General features: G+C 34.7%; 6 protein-coding genes across 11 annotated transcripts; 4 read left to right on the plus strand and 2 right to left on the minus strand.

The window, feature by feature from the left end:
- Positions 1-4: 4 nt before the first annotated feature.
- On the plus strand, positions 5-2,559 carry LOC140664798 (transmembrane protein 184C). 3 transcript variants are annotated; one of them, XM_072890276.1, is made up of 7 exons: positions 5-210; positions 649-960; positions 1,101-1,137; positions 1,223-1,500; positions 1,586-1,792; positions 1,870-2,085; positions 2,259-2,559. In XM_072890276.1, the coding sequence occupies exons 2-7, from the start codon at positions 713-715 to the stop codon at positions 2,557-2,559; spliced, it is 1,287 nt and encodes a 428-aa protein (XP_072746377.1). In that variant the 5' UTR covers positions 5-210; positions 649-712. The 3 variants fall into 3 exon arrangements, with proteins under 3 accessions (XP_072746377.1, XP_072746378.1, XP_072746380.1); XM_072890277.1 differs by lacking the exon at positions 5-210 and adding an exon at positions 217-353; XM_072890279.1 differs by lacking the exon at positions 5-210 and adding an exon at positions 378-490.
- Positions 1,870-8,316, minus strand: LOC140664804 (protein ILRUN). Its single transcript, XM_072890288.1, has 3 exons — positions 7,938-8,316; positions 6,819-7,165; positions 1,870-6,278 (listed from the first exon to the last, which is right to left on the minus strand). The coding sequence occupies exons 1-3, from the start codon at positions 8,093-8,095 to the stop codon at positions 6,175-6,177; spliced, it is 609 nt and encodes a 202-aa protein (XP_072746389.1). The 5' UTR covers positions 8,096-8,316; the 3' UTR covers positions 1,870-6,174.
- Ts (Thymidylate synthase) lies at positions 3,778-5,636 on the plus strand. Of its 2 annotated transcripts, none has more exons than XM_072890281.1 (4): positions 3,778-3,955; positions 4,190-4,453; positions 4,625-4,887; positions 4,966-5,636. In XM_072890281.1, the coding sequence occupies exons 1-4, from the start codon at positions 3,778-3,780 to the stop codon at positions 5,173-5,175; spliced, it is 915 nt and encodes a 304-aa protein (XP_072746382.1). In that variant the 3' UTR covers positions 5,176-5,636. The 2 variants fall into 2 exon arrangements, with proteins under 2 accessions (XP_072746382.1, XP_072746383.1); XM_072890282.1 differs by having other exon boundaries at positions 3,778-3,925.
- An 805-nt stretch (positions 8,317-9,121) lies between the features above and the next one.
- Positions 9,122-14,866, plus strand: LOC140664721 (uncharacterized). 2 transcript variants are annotated; one of them, XM_072890138.1, is made up of 6 exons: positions 9,122-9,721; positions 10,151-10,924; positions 11,222-11,477; positions 12,941-13,189; positions 13,824-14,074; positions 14,172-14,866. In XM_072890138.1, exons 2-6 carry the CDS (start codon positions 10,207-10,209, stop codon positions 14,375-14,377), a joined length of 1,680 nt encoding a protein of 559 aa, XP_072746239.1. In that variant the 5' UTR covers positions 9,122-9,721; positions 10,151-10,206; the 3' UTR covers positions 14,378-14,866. The 2 variants fall into 2 exon arrangements, with proteins under 2 accessions (XP_072746239.1, XP_072746238.1); XM_072890137.1 differs by having other exon boundaries at positions 10,200-10,924.
- A 413-nt stretch (positions 14,867-15,279) lies between these two features.
- Crif (growth arrest and DNA damage-inducible proteins-interacting protein CRIF) lies at positions 15,280-16,531 on the minus strand. 2 transcript variants are annotated; one of them, XM_072890143.1, is made up of 3 exons: positions 16,422-16,531; positions 15,752-16,261; positions 15,280-15,652 (listed from the first exon to the last, which is right to left on the minus strand). In XM_072890143.1, exons 2-3 carry the CDS (start codon positions 16,222-16,224, stop codon positions 15,328-15,330), a joined length of 798 nt encoding a protein of 265 aa, XP_072746244.1. In that variant the 5' UTR covers positions 16,225-16,261; positions 16,422-16,531; the 3' UTR covers positions 15,280-15,327. The 2 variants fall into 2 exon arrangements, with proteins under 2 accessions (XP_072746244.1, XP_072746243.1); XM_072890142.1 differs by lacking the exon at positions 16,422-16,531 and having other exon boundaries at positions 15,752-16,415.
- Positions 16,532-16,544: 13 nt separating this feature from the next.
- Positions 16,545-17,287, plus strand: L(2)37cg (RNA polymerases I and III subunit AC2 l(2)37Cg). The gene is made up of 3 exons (XM_072890144.1): positions 16,545-16,685; positions 16,814-16,908; positions 16,998-17,287. Exons 1-3 carry the CDS (start codon positions 16,665-16,667, stop codon positions 17,206-17,208), a joined length of 327 nt encoding a protein of 108 aa, XP_072746245.1. The 5' UTR covers positions 16,545-16,664; the 3' UTR covers positions 17,209-17,287.
- The last annotated feature ends 176 nt before the right edge of the window (positions 17,288-17,463 follow it).

Genomic DNA, 17,463 nt, shown 5'->3' on the forward strand with positions numbered 1-17,463 from the left:
CGAAAGCGAGCTTCCGGTATCCGATGGCTGTGCGAGCAAAATATCGCGAAATGTCAAATTATAGTATGTTCGCGCGGTAAAGAGAGAGCGTATGCGTGAAATTTCCTGGGGCGACGTAGCCACGGTCGAGCCGGCGAAAGATTTCGTCAGGTGACGAAATTTTCGCGACATCTCGAAATCGAGAATTGATTCGTCGATAGCGGCGAAACTGTAAATAATCCAAATGCGTATATTATTATGTTATCGAATTATTCGAACTGCATGGGGTTAGAAAAGAGGAAGTTCGCACCTACACCTATCTAGCTGTCATTCTCAGCTGATTCATTCACCTCGCCGGACGACATTCCTTTATTGTATTTTTTTCTTTTTTTTTACGCATTTAATACAGATCGACTTTTATTTTCTTAATCATTATCAGTAAAGAGCGGATAATAATTACAATGGATATTTTGTTTAACGAAAGCTGCTAACAGAATTATTAGGCGTACAAGTAAACATTAATATGGTTCATTGACTGGATCATAAAAAGTGCTATAAACTCTCAATGCGATTTTAATCTACGTATCTACGATTTTATCTATTTCCTAATCGCGTCGCTATTGGGATAATATGATAAAACTTAGGGTCGTCTAATAATTGCATTTTCAGAACCGGGCCCTGGTCTCAGTCCGAAATTATGATGTGACAGCGCTCGAAGTATCTGAGGGAAGTGATGGCTTCGATCTGTCGACGCTGGAGATTATGGATATTGCCTGTACTGACCTGCTTGTATGCATTGCTCATTGTTGTACTCGTACCAATACTGCTAGTCAATTCCATCAAGCATAATTTCAAAAAGGAGGATCAAGGTGCGCTGGTGGGTGGTGCTTTCGTCTTGCTAGCATTACCCATTGCTTTCTATGAGATTGTCCAGCACATGATATACTACACGCAACCTAGACTACAGAAGTATATAATAAGGTAAGCCTTCTGTTGCCAAGAAAATTTATAGATTTAACTTTTCATTTATTTATTTTTTTTATATAGTATTAAATTCCTATATAACATTAAGTATATGTAAATATGGAATTTATTTATATATTATATATTAATATTTTTAGGATATTATGGATGGTACCCATCTATGCAGTAAATGCTGTAAGAAAAAAATTTCAAATCTTTCTTGCGTATAGTACAAAAATATTTATTCAATTGTTTAATGAATGTTTCCTTGTCTGCACAGTGGTTAGGTTTGGTATATCCTGAAGGCAGTATATACGTGGATAGCTTAAGAGAATGCTATGAAGCTTATGTGATATATAATTTTATGATGTACCTACTGGCCTATTTGAACACTGATCACCAATTGGAACATAGACTGGAGATCTCTCCTCAAGTGCATCACATGTTTCCTCTTTGCTGTCTTCCCGATTGGGAAATGGGCAGAGAATTTGTACATATGTGCAAGCATGGAATTTTACAATATACAGCTGTTAGGCCTATTTCAACTTTAGTATCATTGTAAGAGAAATATTTTTATTTAAATCTATGTTGCGATATATTTATTTGAATGTGTTTACTTTATCCTGTGCTTTTATCTTTACAGCATTTGCGAATTGAATGGAGTATATGGAGAAGGTGAATTTAGGGGAGATGTTGCTTTCCCATATATGATTGCTCTAAACAATCTATCACAATTTGTTGCCATGTACTGTTTGGTACTCTTTTACCGTGCCAATGTAGAGGCCTTGAAGCCAATGAAGCCAATTGGAAAATTTTTGTGCATCAAAGCAGTAGTGTTCTTTTCATTTTTGTAAGTTTATTATTGTAATGTATCTACATTTTTCTCAAATTCAAATTAAAAACATACAATGCCTTCTTGGTTTTCAGTCAAGGAGTATTAATAGCTCTCTTGGTATATTTCGACGTTATATCAAGTATTTTTAAGACAAACGATACAGATGACATCAGGAATATATCATCCAAGTTGCAGGATTTTTTAATTTGCATAGAGATGTTTTTAGCCGCGGTAGCGCATCATTACAGTTTCTCTTACAAACCATTCGTCAATTTAGCACAGGGTCAAGCATGGTGGGACGCATTTAGGTATATAAAACGATTATGTATATATTTTGAAACAAAATATGCACGTTTTTAAATAAAAACTTTAACATATATCTTATAATATGATAGATTACATATTGTATAATTTAGTATTATGATATTAATATTTAATCATATTTTCACTGTGCAATTATAACATATATATACATTTACAGAGCAATGTGGGACGTTTCTGATGTGCATAATGATATAAAGGAACATTTGGGCGTCGTTGGCTCGTCTTTAAGTCGCAGAATACGTGGACACGGTGCATATCAGCAGGCTTGGGGAAGCGCGACGGAGCGTACATCGCTCCTGCCCGAGGCCATAGTGATAAACCAGGCTAGAAGCGCGCCTACCTGCTCGTTCTCGGGCTATAATACGGCCGAAGCCGGACTAAACAATAATCCATCCATCGGGGAATCCGAGGAGGCGACTCCAGATGTGCAGGATAATAGTAATACCGTTAATACGTAGCCAATATGTCTGAATCCATCCGCGCGAAAACGGCACTCAATTGCGGTGTATTTTAAGGAAAATAATTCTTTAGCATTATTTTTTAAGTGGAAAAAAGTATATAGTTTTGCAAACAGCATTCTTTCCGATACTATTGTACAAATTATCATAGTCATTTATTATCACATTATACATCATATTACAACATGTGTTTCGATATCATGAGATATCCTTTTCATGATTAATATGGGAACAATTTTTTTCTAGGTGAAAACATTGAGACTATTTTTGACATTGCATTTCCTTTTATTTAAAATTTCAAACTAAAATTCTATTCTGTTTTATCAGAAATGATAAAAGATATAATTTTATATTTTTAATCGAATTGAAAAATATATAGCGAAAAGAATATCTAGTGATTTCGGAGCATTCCATTTAAATGTTTACAACTTAAGAAATTTGATACAATGAGTGAATTTTGTGAAGAGCATAATATTGCTTGTTACATCCTCATTTTGCGAAAGTCACTCGCACGTTATATGTTACCAATGATGTACTACCAAATAATGTACATACATTTATACATATATATGATATATATATATAGACATACGTAGAGAAATACTGTATCTTTAGAATATTTGTACATACCTCGAACGACCAACGCATCAAATTTTATTATACGTCCGACACAGATGATGTTATTTTTCTCTCGATATATCTAATAGAAGTCAAAAACGAGCCATATCCTGATATTAGACGCTCGGAATCTTCTATCCTTTTCCGCTTTATATATATACACATGCAAACGTATTTATATGTGTGTATATATATATATATATATACACATACACATATAGATATGCAAATATACTCTCTGCACTCTGTATTTAAAATTTGAAGATATTTTATAATTATAATATATATCTCTCGCGCGAGGAAAGACTGTGTTTATATGACTCCCATAAGATCTCTATTTCCTAAGTTTTTCTTTAAAAAAAAAAAAAAAAAAAAACTTGGTATATGTTCAAGCCAGCATGTATATTCTCTTGTATATCTTATCTTATTCAATGAAGTATTGTAGATACAGTCTATATTACGTATTTTCCCGCGCTTTGGGCTTGAACGGTTATTATAACCGCTTCTGACACCTGACAACGAAAAACGTGTTCGGATCTCGAGTTTCAACGAATAGTTTGCATAAATCGGTGTTGAAGTAATAATATCATCTCGAGAAACATGATGCAGGACGGACACGAGATGAACAGAAAAGAAAATAAAAACAAAGAACACGATGAATATCAATATTTACGGCTCATCGAGAAAGTCATTACAACTGGGGCAAAAAGAAGCAATCGCACCGGTGTCGATACTTATTCCATTTTCGGTACGCAAATGCGATTCGAATTACGAAATGGTAAATATATATATATATATATATATATATCATACTTTTACAGAAATGTATTGAGTTAAAAAAATTTTTGATATTTATATAAAACAAAAATTATCCAAGATCAATTTTTGATTCGTGACATGCATGTGCAGATCTTTTATTAAGTTTTTGTAAAGTAATAATTCTCTGGTAATTTGTGTGTGTACTTTCCTATAGAGGAATTTCAGAATTTTTAGGAAATTTATATTTCTATAGATGTTTTCCCATTATTGACAACCAAAAGAGTATTCTGGCGAGCAGTAGTTGAAGAATTGCTGTGGTTTATTAGAGGATCGACAAATTCCAAAGAACTGACAGATAAGGATGTTCATATCTGGGATGAAAATGGTTCACGTGCCTTTTTGGATTCTTGTGGTTTCGCAGATAGAGAGGAAGGTGATTTGGGACCTGTGTATGGATTCCAATGGAGACATTTTGGTGCAGAGTACAAAGATATGCGCACCAATTATACAGGACAAGGTGTTGTTCTTTTGCTGAGAAATATTTTTTAAATTATAATTGCTAGATTATAGACATATATATATATATATATATATATATTTTTTTTTTCGTTTTAAATTTACAAATAAGACTATATATCTAGAAATAAAAATACATAATTGACATTTAATTGTTAATTTATTTAACCAGGAATAGATCAACTGAAAGAAGTTATTCACAAAGTAAAGCATTCTCCGGATGATAGACGTATTATAATGTCTGCCTGGAATCCAGTCGATATTCCAAAAATGGCATTACCGCCATGTCACACTTTGATACAATTTTATGTAAATAACGGTGAATTGTCCGCGCAGCTTTATCAAAGAAGCGCAGATATAGGTTTAGGAGTGCCATTTAACATAGCGTCGTATTCTTTATTGACTTATATGATCGCTCATGTTACCGGCTTGAAGGTGAGGGTGAATTCTCGTTTCGCATTGATAAATTTTAGACAAGTTTTTTTTTTACTTTCTACTTTCTTTTATTTTTAGCCGGGAGAATTTGTACATACAATGGGAGACTGTCACGTTTATGTCAACCATGTAAACGCTCTTAAGGAACAGATAAAGCGCGAACCACGAGAATTTCCAAAATTAAAGATAGTTAGAGAGATCAAAAATATTGATGATTTCGTTGCTGAAGATTTTCAATTGATAGATTATAAACCTTATCCCAAACTCTATATGAAAATGGCTGTCTAAGCTACACTTTGAACATTTTTTCCGAACAAAATTTTCAAAAATTGATGTCCATGCAACATTTCATTTCCACAGCATTCGTTAATGTTACTTTTAAGATACTTGCGTTGATAAATCAACATGAGATTTTCTATAAATCAATATTAAACTATACTGATTAAATAGTATTTTAAATTACAGTATTATTTTTTTATTCAAAAGAAATGCAAAGAAAATTGCTTCTAACAAGTTTGGTTCTGTTTTTCTCGCTGGTGATAAAAGTGTAAGATGAATATATTTTATGTATAACTCCCTAGCCATATACATCTCTCTCTATAGACATTATTTCTAATAAAAATTATACTTTTAATAAACCTGTATCTTATAATGTATCAATATCTCTACAATTCATCGCACGCGGTTCTTGCAAATTTATCTCTCATGATCATTTTTGTTTTCTTTACTTCAATTGTCGCACTTTATGTTTTTCAATTTCTATTATACAAATTTAATTTCAATCAATCACGCGCGATACGATAAACATCGTGAAAGGCCTTACATATAAGCAGCTGCTAAGTATAACAAAATTATGTATATAATTTCTATATTTTATATATATAAATTGTTTATATATCTTTATATATGTAAATTAGCTTTGTAAGGAATTATTTCTAACGAAATGAGATCCAATAAAACTTTTACCGGAAATACATTTTGTAAGATACATTTCATAACTAGCTCTGCATCCCATTAATATTACAATCAGCATAAAAGTATAGCCAATTTCATTACATTCTTTATTATTAGTAGTTTTCCTTCTTTATTATTAGTTGTTTCGAATATACAGCAATTTTTTTTATGAGGTGCTGGAGCGATAAACATAGCTCCGTTGTGAAAGAAAAAGTGACCTCTCTATATAAAATTTAAAAACGACAAGTTATCCCGAACTTACAATGATCTGAGAGACACCTCACGCAATATTTCATAAATCTTTTTTAGAAGAAGTTTTGTACGTCAAAGGGGCTACCACATTTGTACATCATTGGACTGTGTACTTAATTGATGCAGCTGTTGAGTAACTGCCAATGTGCCACACTCGTTGACTGTTATAATTACCCAAATAACATCTACAAAAAAATAAAAATAAAAATTTATTACAATGTGCGACCAAATCGAATATATAAAGTAATCTAAAAAGAAAAAAAAACAATGTAGGAGCATTTATCTTGCACATGGAATCCAATTGAAAAATAAACAATATTCTTGATTGAAGTGTCCAATATTATCACTCTAGAAGATTGATAAGATAAGTGAATCAAACTATATGCGTATCGCATCTAATTTCTGATAAAATAAAGTCTACCCTTAAGTCAGTTAATTTACAAAAACTCTTTGTTTCAACATTTTTTATCAATCAAATTTGTAAGATACATGTTCCTAACAATTTTTAGTTTCTTTTTTAGATTACTCTAGCCTAGTTTACACTGATATACTTTAATATGTATAACACTAAGTATTACTGATCAATCATAGTCATTCCATTATTTACAAAAATGACTATGATTGGCCACTACAATACTTAAAGTATTGCATATTAAAGTATTGATGTAAACTAAATCTATGTCATGGGAATAATATGTTGATTCTTGAATTTCACTTCAACTTACCACCAAAATAAACACCATTAGACGTCATCATTCTCCATTTACTTTGATGGACACCAGTTTCTTCTGGACTCTTCAATGTTACGCTTAACTCTGTGGTTTCTTTGGGAGCCAATGGTGGAACTGTTATCCTTGCACAGCCCATCATTACTCCACTAGAATGTTGTAGATGGATTCCATTCGGCCAAGTTTCTGTGCCACTGTTTTGTACACGCCATGACTTTTGAAAGGATGTACTAGGTGGCACAGCCTCTCCCTCACCGATTGTACTGTCACATATTAATGTCATACAAGGAGTATTGAACGGATTTCCAAAATCGATGTAACTGCAAATCGCTGCTTGTAGATTCCTAGAAAATAAAAATTTAATAACAATATAATTTAAAGTTGCATCAAACAAAAATCTTTACTTATAAATTCAAGAAACAGTATTATTTGTTTCTCATTTTTTTTCAATGCAATAATAGTTCTACTATTGCATCTATTGTCTGTAAACAATTAGATAAAAACAAGGACAATATTATTAGTAGATATAATTGAAGGATCAATTTGTTGTATAATACAATATTCAATAAAATATCAATATATTAAATATATTAAATATATATAATATATTAAATAAATAAATTAAAAACTAGCTATTTAACTATCAACATCATTAATTATCAGAAAAAATCTGTTCTATTTTAGTTATGCTTTCTGACCTTCTTTCTCTTTATCTTCAAATTATCTTCAAAGCATAAAAGCATAAGTATGTCCTTAAAATATTTATAATCCAGATGTTACAAATATATAGAAAAGAATTCAACCTTACAGTCAAATAAGTTCTTAAGCGAAACAAGCAAAACCTTGATGCAGATGTCAAATAAAATAATGGCATCTGTATGAATATTAAGAGAATAAAACAGGATAAAGCATAATGTGTTTTAATTAAGGACGCAAAAATCGTCGTCAAGTTAAAGAAGAAAGAAAAGAAGGAAAAAAGAAATTTGAGATAAGCAAATCCTCTTGCAGAGGAGGGAAGGGAAAGCGGAATCACAATAAACATGGCGATGCAAGGTTATACGCTGCGTGGGCAGCGTAAACGGTTAGCGAGACGACGTCCGAGAGATGACGGATTACCAATTGTTCATGTCCAGGAAGAACGCGGCAGTCGTCTCGTTGAGGTGGCTGTCGGCCAGCAGCTTCTGCAGCTGCTTCACCAGGTCGTCTTTGTCCGTGGTACCGAGACAGCTGAACTGGTGCAGCAAGTGTTGGTCCAGATCGTTGTTAAGATCCATGATCGCTAATTTTTCGTATCGGTTCTCGACTTATCCGTTAATGCTCCATGTGACGATGTCACAACGTTCTGTCAACGCACGTTCGTCGTTTCCCTCGTCGCCCTGCTTGCTCTCTCTCTCTCTCTCTCTCTCTCTTAGTCACGAATTTTAAATGTCATTCTCTCCGTGCGACATTCGGTCGTGTCCGCTATACAGTGCACGCATATCCGCAGTACCAGTACCAGACCAGTGCTGTGACAAAACCGGAAACTGATGGAAGTGTCCAGAACAGTTCAGACTCCAGATTTGATAAAGTTACGGGAGGGGAGAGATAGATATATTTATCTATATTTCTTCAGATACCGTCTTTTCTATATAAATATTTTTTGTTTTTTTTTTTTCATTTTATTTCGATAAAATGAAATAATTTTAGAAATCATGAAATATCTTCGAATGTTTAATCTCGACAAAAATATCTCAATTCAATATCTTTTTTTTTTTCCATTTTACTTTTATCTCGCCCTTTCTTATTTCCTTTCTTGTTACTCGATTCAAAGAAACTCATATGATAATATTTTAGAAACGGGGCTCCGTGAATCAACGTTACGCCCCTGACAATACACTCCGCGCGAAAAATTGTTCAGCACTCTCGTTCTCTCTCTCTCTCTCTCTCTCTCTCTCTCTCACACTCAATCAATCTCTCTCTCTCTCTCTCTCTCTCTCTCTCGGACGTACGTATGTATATATATGACAATTCATGCAATAAAGCCGCGATAAAAGCTACCTACCTTGACCTTGCTAGTGTTGCGAAAGATAGGAGACTTTTCTGAAAATGAATAATAATAATTGAATGATAAATGAAATAATAATTAAATAATAAACGAATAATTCTCATCTCAACATTCATGAATTTTCAAAATCGAGGAATATTTCTTCACAAACTATTCATTTCATTTTACATGTTTTTGGAGAAATAAACTTTTATTTATTTTTTTTTTTTTTTAATAATTCTGCATTTTTTAAAACTTTTTGCCCTATTTTAATCCGAAAGAGATTAATTAATAAAAGATATAGTTTCACAGGATATATGTGATTTTTACATTTTGCTCCTCGTAGTCTAAAAAATTACGAAATGACAAGTACCTTACCTTACACGTTTGAATGCGAAGCACTTTATTCGCGCCGTCGCCCCGGATGTCACGGGTGCGCCGACAAGCCGTGCGCATGCGCGGAGCGCGCGACGCGGGACAGACGACGTACGAAATAAACGAGACGCGCACACCCCGCCGGGATCACGTAGACGCGGTCCGATCAGCGGCTCGGTTCGTGACGAGGAAAATCCGACGGTTCACTTCCGAAGTGCGTCCCGTGTCGGCCGCTGCACGATAACGTCGATCGACAGGGGAAGCCCACGTGAATTCGCGATGGCAGGTCGCCGTTGATCCTCGAAGGAGAGACAACACGTGAGCGGTTACTCGCGTAAAAGATAGCCGATTGAAATTATTACTCTCGCAGAGTCTTGTCTCAGGATGATCGTTCCGATTGTTAATCTGGTCAAATAGGAAAACGAATTCGCGTGTATTTTGAATCATATCGCGAGAGAAGAAGAAGAAGAAGAAGAAGAAAAGGACGGCGAGGAGGAGCAAGGTAGGGGAATATTTTTGCAAAATCCGTGAATCCGTATTGTTTAACTGACATATATTATAATGAGTCTTGCATAACCAACCAAGCGAGCGTCGTTTTGTATGAGAAATTAAATTTTAAAATATACGTGACATATATTTATACATATATTTACATATTTTCGGTTCAGCTGATGTTGCATGCAAATAAAGGAAAAGAATTATTTCCCAAATAAAAAATAATAGCTTTTGTGTACACGCGAAGTATGCATCCTATCTTTATCTCAGTCTGCAAAAAATAATTATTTTTAGATTAAAAGAAATAAATGAGTCTTTAAAACTGAATTTTTTCGCTAAATTCTTTTTTTGAAAAATTCACTTCCGAAGTTTATTAATTTCACAGAATATGAATTTTTATTACACGTTCTCTTTTGATTCGCCCATTTTTCGAAAGGTGACTTGTCACCTCGCCATATCTGTGTTCATCAACGATTTAAAATCAGCGACAGGATGATCGGACCGTCGTCAGGGACGGCCGGTGAAGTCACCGAAAGTCGCGCATCCTCCAAACGGAAGGTCTTCGACGATCTGGACATCGATAGTCCTAAACGAAAGATCTTCGATGATTTGGACATCGACAGTTTCTGCGAGGAGATCCGCCAGTCGAATCGCAAGCGTTATCTGCAGGAACTCGAGACTTCGGAGGAGTTAGCGGCTACGTCGAACGAAATGATCACCGATCACTCGGCAGCCCTTTTCTCACCGATGTCCGCTCAGGAGATCGTCGAGGAGTCGCAAGTGGCACATCTCGAGGTCTTACTGGTGGATGGCACCAACTGCACCTGGACTACTATGTCGGAACTGGAACAGCAGCAAAATCTGGACGTCCTCGTGACTTCGTCCTCTTCGTTATCGTTGTCATCGTCGTCGTCGTCAACCACTTCCGAACGTCACTCGACAGAAACCTACCCCCCCGTCGAGGAGACTAATTATCAGCCGACAATGTCGATGAATTATTGGGAACCGGGCGCCGCACCCGTGGTATCGCTCGCCAATTCAAACCTTCAGCAAAATAAAGGAACGATGAATATTAATCAGCAACAACAACAGTTCGAAGATCAGGAAAACGGAAATCTATCGTGGCTGCTAGATTTCAAACTGGACTCGTTCATCGAAGCCGCAGACGACAGATCTACTGTGCCCGCTTTGACAAAGGATAATCATTGTGGTAAAAAAAGTGAAAAGGATCAAATATTTTACATTAATGCTTTCTTGAAAATTAAAATTAAACAGATGAATAATATTTTAGCGTCAAAATTAAAATTTTAGCCTTATATAATTTTAAAAATGAAATTTGTCATATAAAAATAAATCATGTAAAACGAGATAACTATTTTTCGTTTGCAGCTATCTCTTTTTCGAATAAAATAACGAATAGTGTTAAAAATTGAATCTTTAATTTTATTTTAATTAATTAAATGTCCATGGAGACTTTACAATCTTGAGGCTAATTGCGCATTTTCAGGCAACAAGAACAAATCGAACGGACGGTCGCACAACTCCAATTACGCCAACGACGTCAGGAGAGGACATGAAAATAATTCATCGATGTATCGACAAGACTCGAATCAGACAATTTATCCCGCCAACGGATTCGACAACCGGAATTTTTCGCGATCCAACGGACCGAAAAAGCCTCCCTTCACCTACACGGAATTGATAGAGCATGCTTTGCAGGAGAGAGGCGAGCTCACAGTTTCTGCGATCTACCAATGGATCTCGTAAGTGTCACCAATAAAAATTTATTTATTATTTTTTTATTCGTGCTTTTCTTGCGAAGAGTTGCCGAAATTATTGTTCCTAGCCGGCGCGCTGCAATATTATATAGTTTACGCATATTTTCTTTCATATAATCACGGTCTTTCAATTAGCTATCTAATTAAATATATTAAATAATTCCAAATATATTTTTCTTTTTTTCATTTTCAGTTATTTCAATATTTTTTATATAGTATATAATATTTTTACATATTTATATATTTATATAATATTTTTTATATATTTTCTTTTTAAATTTCTAATTATTAGATCGAAGAATAATTCACGATGAAATAAACCATAAATTAACATAATGTGGAATAATCCATTAATTAAAAAAATTTGGGAAAATTTGAGAAATTGTAAGAGGAAAATATTTACAAGTTACATTCAGAATATACACGGAATGTCTTCCTTATTTGTTGCGGCCGCGCAGAAAGCTTTCTACGAATTTACACGAGCATGGCCCACTGTGGTCGGGGGTGGGTTGCTTCTGGATGGTACCCGTTGGTACCACTGCCCCCAATGCTTGGCACCACCTGGCACCAACTCCTCACCCTTCGGCTATCCTTTGCTGCAACCCTCAACACGAATGCGCGCAATTTACTGCTCCTGTGCCTTCACCTGTTCGATCGCCGCTTGAGCTCCTTGGAAAAAGCATATATAGATCGTCCGTATAGCATAGGCGCTCCAAGAATTATAAAAAATATATAACAACTTTGCACCAAAAAAGGACACACTTATAAATATAATTAACATTAAAACCAGATTTTATAAATTTTACTTTCTCGTTTGCGTTATATGTATCCAAGATTTCAATCATGATATATGTACGATGACAGATTAGAACTGACATTTTATAAATCAAGAATGCCTTTCTTATAAAAAAAAATCTTTTCCGGAGATATCGGACGATGCTTAAAGTATTTTTCCTTCTATTGTTTCTATTGTACACAAATTCGAAGTATATATGATTATGTAAAAAGTTTTGAAACAGATTCGTTAAATTATCAGTGTCACCATTTGCCATGATCGTCGTGATCAGCGAAGCGAGTAAACACACCATTTAGCATTTCGAATGCAATGCACCCTCTGCTCAACCTCCTTCTTAGTCTTTCACCAAAACCCGTGGAATTAATCGCGTAGGGGGTGCGTAACGCACCGTGACATCGCTGCGAGCAGGTGAAGGAAATTAGTTTCATGGGGACGCAAATTGCCATCGTGCGTTTTTATGCGCGTTATATTTCTAATCGCCTTCCCCGTTAATCCACCTACGCATGTAAAAGAGAACTTTTGCTATCATATAATTATTCGAAATTGTTTCGAATGAGAAAAAATATACAGAAATTGTATCTAATATCTACTGTAATTTTTTTTTTAAATATAAAACTTGTAATGTATTAAAGTATATTTTTGTTATGTGCAGAGAGCATTTCCCTTATTACAAGAGCAACGATGATCGCTGGAAAAACTCTGTCCGGCACAATCTCTCGATAAATCCGCATTTTCGAAAAGGTTCAAAGGCGCCTCATGGGGCCGGTCATCTTTGGGCGATCGCGAATCGTAGCGATTGTAGACCTCGTCCTCTCGCTGTTAATGGATTAACAACCACTGCACCGACGCAACAAGTTGCACAGAACGATTGCGATGAATCCCGGAGTAACAAAATCATTAGGTAAATTTCTAATTTCTTATACTCAAAAAAATGACCTTGCAACTTGAACAAAAATTTTTAGGTGTAAGGTTCTAGAGGTATTGTTAGAATATTGCTGCTATAAATTCTATACGTGACAAACAATATTCTAACAGATACAAAAAGTAGTGATAAATTGTAATTGAGACATCTAGAAATCTATCTACATTAGCAAAATATTTTTTTGAGTGGTATTATTTTTTATACGATATACTCAAAAAAATATTTTGCTAATGTAATAAAAATAGATTTCTAGATGTCTTAATTAAAATTTATCGTTATTTTTTGTACCTGTTAGAATATTGTTTGTCACGTACAGAAAATTTAGATCTCATTGTCAAATATTAATCACAAATATAATTGTCCTTGACAATAGGCCTTAAAGATAGGCATCACAGAAAAATTATCTGTCTAAATTACACTAATAGTACGGATATAAATTCTGTCTCTGTAATTTAAATTGATTAAGTTCAAAATATATGGAGTATCACAGTATTTGCTAATCATTTATCTGTTTCAGTTAATTTTTTACACCTAGAAAATTTTTGTTCAAGTTGCAAGATCATTTTTTTTTAATAATATATTCCACGAATAAATGTTCACTTTAACATTGCAGCGACATCATGGATGAGGTGGAAGCTGCAACAGCGAGTATCGCGCAGCCGAATCCTGACGAGGATGCTGACAATATACTGAATCCTGTGACGCTCGAGCACTCCGCAGAGCAAATACTCAACGGTATAAAACGCGAGGTGGAGGTGCAATACCTAGTTCCCATGATGGTGACCAACAACGATCATGAGGCGAATCAGCAGAATCAGCAGACCGTCCAACAAACGGAGTTTCAATGTCCCTTCAAGGAGAGCGGTGAGGGAATCGTAACGTTATATGTATATCTCAGGGAATTATTGAAAGAGATTAATTCATATTTATGAAACGAAATTGACGAAACAACTTTTTGCAGATTTCCTGAACCCGGTGTCTAAGGAGGTCGTCGCCGAGGAATGCGGACTCGTGAGCGAAGGATATCTGGTCACGGATCTGAATCCGAACGTTTTTGGATTGAACGTGATCGATCCCGAAATCATAGGAACGGAGAATCTCTTCGGCGAGGAGCTCAGCTTCCAGTTTTACGAATTGACATCGCCATCGCAGCTACAATCGGCCTGACACGCGGAGAGCAATAAAGTACATTTTATCGTGATCGACGAATTTCAAATACAGAACACGCGGGGTTGCGACAATAATGATGATCGAGCCATCGTCTGCGCTGCTGTTGAAACCGAGGGCAACGTTTCGGAGAAGGAAAACTCACAGAGAAGATCGCCCGTCAATAACAATCAGGATGACGAATGCGCAACGACGAGAAGCTGATCTTATTCGAATTATGCTACCGCAAAATTTTTACAATAACGATTTTCGGAGATGTTCGATCATTTTATTCACAATGCGACTGTTAGAATAGCTAGAAATCAGCTTAACTGAACTAGTTAATTGATAAGTTTAGAGAATGAAATAATTGTGTCAACTACAATGTAAGTTTAAGGAAGTCATGTCTCTCAAATTTGATGTCACATAGTTTGATGATTTATAATGATTGTGATGTTTACAACAATCGCCGAAGGACCTTAACACGAGATCTGAAATGAACGAAGCAATTACACATATCGTCCAACGTGTGCCTGGCTAAGTGTCTTAAGAGGAGCGTCACTTATCAACTATGCATTAATTTCTTCTAGTCTTTTGTGAAACAATGTGTAACGTTTTTGTATTAGTAAAGAAAGTACAATATTTACTATTACATGTGTATATTGTCCCTGACATTTATCATTTTCGCAAATGTAAATGTGAAATATCTGTTAGTTTCTATTACAAAGCTGTCGTAACAATGTAAAGCAAAAATAGTATTTGGATATATGCTTTGATCATAATCAATCTCGGGATATCTCGTGATATGAAAACGCTGAATAAAATATAAAGAAAAGAGTTACAGGCTTTATATTGGTTTAATATAAACATTCAACTTGAAAATAATTGAGAGGAATTAAGAATTATAAATCTCTAAGCTACAATTAAAATTTCACTTATTATTAATATTTTATTTCTAATAAATGAAAATATTATTCTACAGGTTTTGTCGAATCGGTTTCTTGCTCTTTAGTCTCGCTTTTGACTTGAATCATATCAGCGAACTTCTCCAGTCTGGCCTGCTTCTTAGCTTCTTTCTTTTTCTTTTTCTCCTCCTTTTCTTTCTTCGCTAGCATCTCTTTGAATCTTTCATCGTGAGGCGAAATCTTGAAGCCAAAGTGTCTCCTGATTTCCTCAACCAGACGTTCCTTTCGCAATCTCGCAGCCTCTAGTTCAGCTTTCTTCTTAGCGATTTTAGCTTCCAACTCGGCTTGCCATTCACCCATCTTCATCATTTTCTCAAGTAATTGTTTTTCCCTACAAATGCATCGTAATTATTATATTGTTTTAAAATTATCAGTAAGCTTTTATCTAAATTAATAAGTAATACAAGTCTTAAAATAAAATAAAACATACCTTGCTTCAATCTGCTCAGCTTTTTTCTGTTTTTTCTCCTCCAGTTCCTTCCATCTTTCCTGAAGAGATAATGGGAAAGCGACTCTCTCGTACTCTTTAGCATCTTCAACTTCACTCTCTGTAGGCCAAGCAAATCCTGCTGGTACGTCAATGGCTTTCAGTCCATATCTACCCAACATACGTCTCTTGAATTTCACTCTATCGTGATGCCATGACATAGGTTTATTATAAGGACGCACGCCCATGAGTACGTTCCTGTCTTGTGGATTCAGTCGGGACTTGTTCCGCTTCCTGGCGAGCTCCCTTTGGAACTCCGGATCGTCCATCTCGGCGTACACTGGCTTCTCCTCGGCAGTAGTTATGTCGATGGCATTTTTAAGCATCGTCGACTCTGTGACATAGAATCTCCCGAAGATGCTTTGGGCTCGCAGGTTTCGACGAACGATGACGTCGAAGAATTGTCTCAGACTCATCGCAACGACAAACGTCAGTCCATCATCGGATAAAAACCTATATATTATATGATCACTATATATATATATATATGATTAAAAAAAAATACTTTTGAAGAATTCGCATTTATGTTACGTGGAACATAATTTATTTATGCAATGTTTTTTTCTCTTCAGAATTAAGGTGAAATTCCCGACACTTTTCGTGAAACACTTACCTAACCTAGTCTGCCTCTCGCATAATTGTCACATGGACGTGACGTCAGATCATCTATATTCAGTTTAGAGGTTATGTAAAATTACCGCCGATACTTTACCGTAGTGCCGATATCAATGATAAAATTATGTAGTAAGAAACAACATTTCAAAATTGTTGCAAGATTCTCATTTAGTTGCCAGACATTAGGATTAGTACGTGAAATATTAGAAGTGTTTGTATAAATCAAACGAAAATTTATACAATGGAAAAGCGTCTCTCAAAGGTAATTTAAAAATTCTCACAAATTTCTAAATTAATATTAATTTAGAATAATAATTAAGTATATATGTTGATCAATTTTTAAAAAGTTATAAAAAGTGGAAATTATTTGATTATTAATTGCAAATACAGATACCGGGAAATCAAGGAGACACATACGCAACTTTCGTTCTCGTTGACGAGGGTCATACTCTAGGAAATGCACTATCGCACGTGATTAATCAATAGTATGTATCATTTAAATTTTATGAACCATTAGCATATTAAGTGTATTAATGAATACTTTTTTAATCTGGGATTTATTTTTTTTTTTCAGTCCTGGCATAAAAATATGCGCTTACACTGTGCCCCATCCAGCAGAAAACAAGATACATTTTAACATTCAAACAACTGGTGAAAGTGCGATTGAAGTATTGAAACGAGGCTTCCAGGATCTTGAGAAAATATGCGATCATACTATTGAAATATTTGACAAAGAATATAAAAAATTCAAATCCTCAAGTGATGTTCCTACAGATACAACGTAACATCGTTATTTCTCTTTAAATTCATAATGTTACATTTATGCAGATAAGTTTTATAATTAAATAAAAATATACTACTAAAGTTGCATTTATTACTAAGATAGATATAATCTTGATCTTTTCTTTAAATGTTGGATTCTAGGATATATATATATATAGACTTAAATATCTTAATTAAATAAATTGATAAAGTAATAAAAATTACATACAAAGTACATACAAAAAGTTACAAAGAATCAAAGGATTGGAGAGGGAAAT

The sequence above is a fragment of the Anoplolepis gracilipes genome, chromosome 4, assembly GCF_047496725.1.
Source record: "Anoplolepis gracilipes chromosome 4, ASM4749672v1, whole genome shotgun sequence".
NCBI classification, from domain to species: Eukaryota; Metazoa; Arthropoda; class Insecta; order Hymenoptera; family Formicidae; genus Anoplolepis; species Anoplolepis gracilipes.

Bases quoted from the DNA above. Each gene is read 5' to 3' on its own strand.
- LOC140664798 (XM_072890276.1), top strand. From the start codon at position 713: ATGGCTTCGATCTGTCGACGCTGGAGATTATGGATATTGCCTGTACTG. The intron at 961-1,100 runs GTAAGCCTTCTG...TAATATTTTTAG, and splicing joins CTACAGAAGTATATAATAAG to GATATTATGGATGGTACCCA. The intron at 1,138-1,222 runs GTAAGAAAAAAA...TTGTCTGCACAG, and splicing joins CCATCTATGCAGTAAATGCT to TGGTTAGGTTTGGTATATCC.
- Crif (XM_072890143.1), bottom strand. From the start codon at position 16,224: ATGAGTCTGAGACAATTCTTCGACGTCATCGTTCGTCGAAACCTGCGA. The intron at 15,653-15,751 runs GTATGTTTTATT...ATGCATTTGTAG, and splicing joins GCTGAGCAGATTGAAGCAAG to GGAAAAACAATTACTTGAGA.
- LOC140664804 (XM_072890288.1), bottom strand. From the start codon at position 8,095: ATGGATCTTAACAACGATCTGGACCAACACTTGCTGCACCAGTTCAGC. The intron at 7,166-7,937 runs GTAATCCGTCAT...TTTATTTTCTAG, and splicing joins TTCCTGGACATGAACAATTG to GAATCTACAAGCAGCGATTT. The intron at 6,279-6,818 runs GTAAGTTGAAGT...ATTTTTTTGTAG, and splicing joins TAATGGTGTTTATTTTGGTG to ATGTTATTTGGGTAATTATA.
- LOC140664721 (XM_072890138.1), top strand. From the start codon at position 10,207: ATGATCGGACCGTCGTCAGGGACGGCCGGTGAAGTCACCGAAAGTCGC. The intron at 11,478-12,940 runs GTAAGTGTCACC...TGTTATGTGCAG, and splicing joins GCGATCTACCAATGGATCTC to AGAGCATTTCCCTTATTACA. The intron at 14,075-14,171 runs GTGAGGGAATCG...AACTTTTTGCAG, and splicing joins ATGTCCCTTCAAGGAGAGCG to ATTTCCTGAACCCGGTGTCT.
- Ts (XM_072890281.1), top strand. From the start codon at position 3,778: ATGATGCAGGACGGACACGAGATGAACAGAAAAGAAAATAAAAACAAA. The intron at 4,454-4,624 runs GTGTTGTTCTTT...TTATTTAACCAG, and splicing joins CACCAATTATACAGGACAAG to GAATAGATCAACTGAAAGAA. The intron at 4,888-4,965 runs GTGAGGGTGAAT...TTTTATTTTTAG, and splicing joins CTCATGTTACCGGCTTGAAG to CCGGGAGAATTTGTACATAC.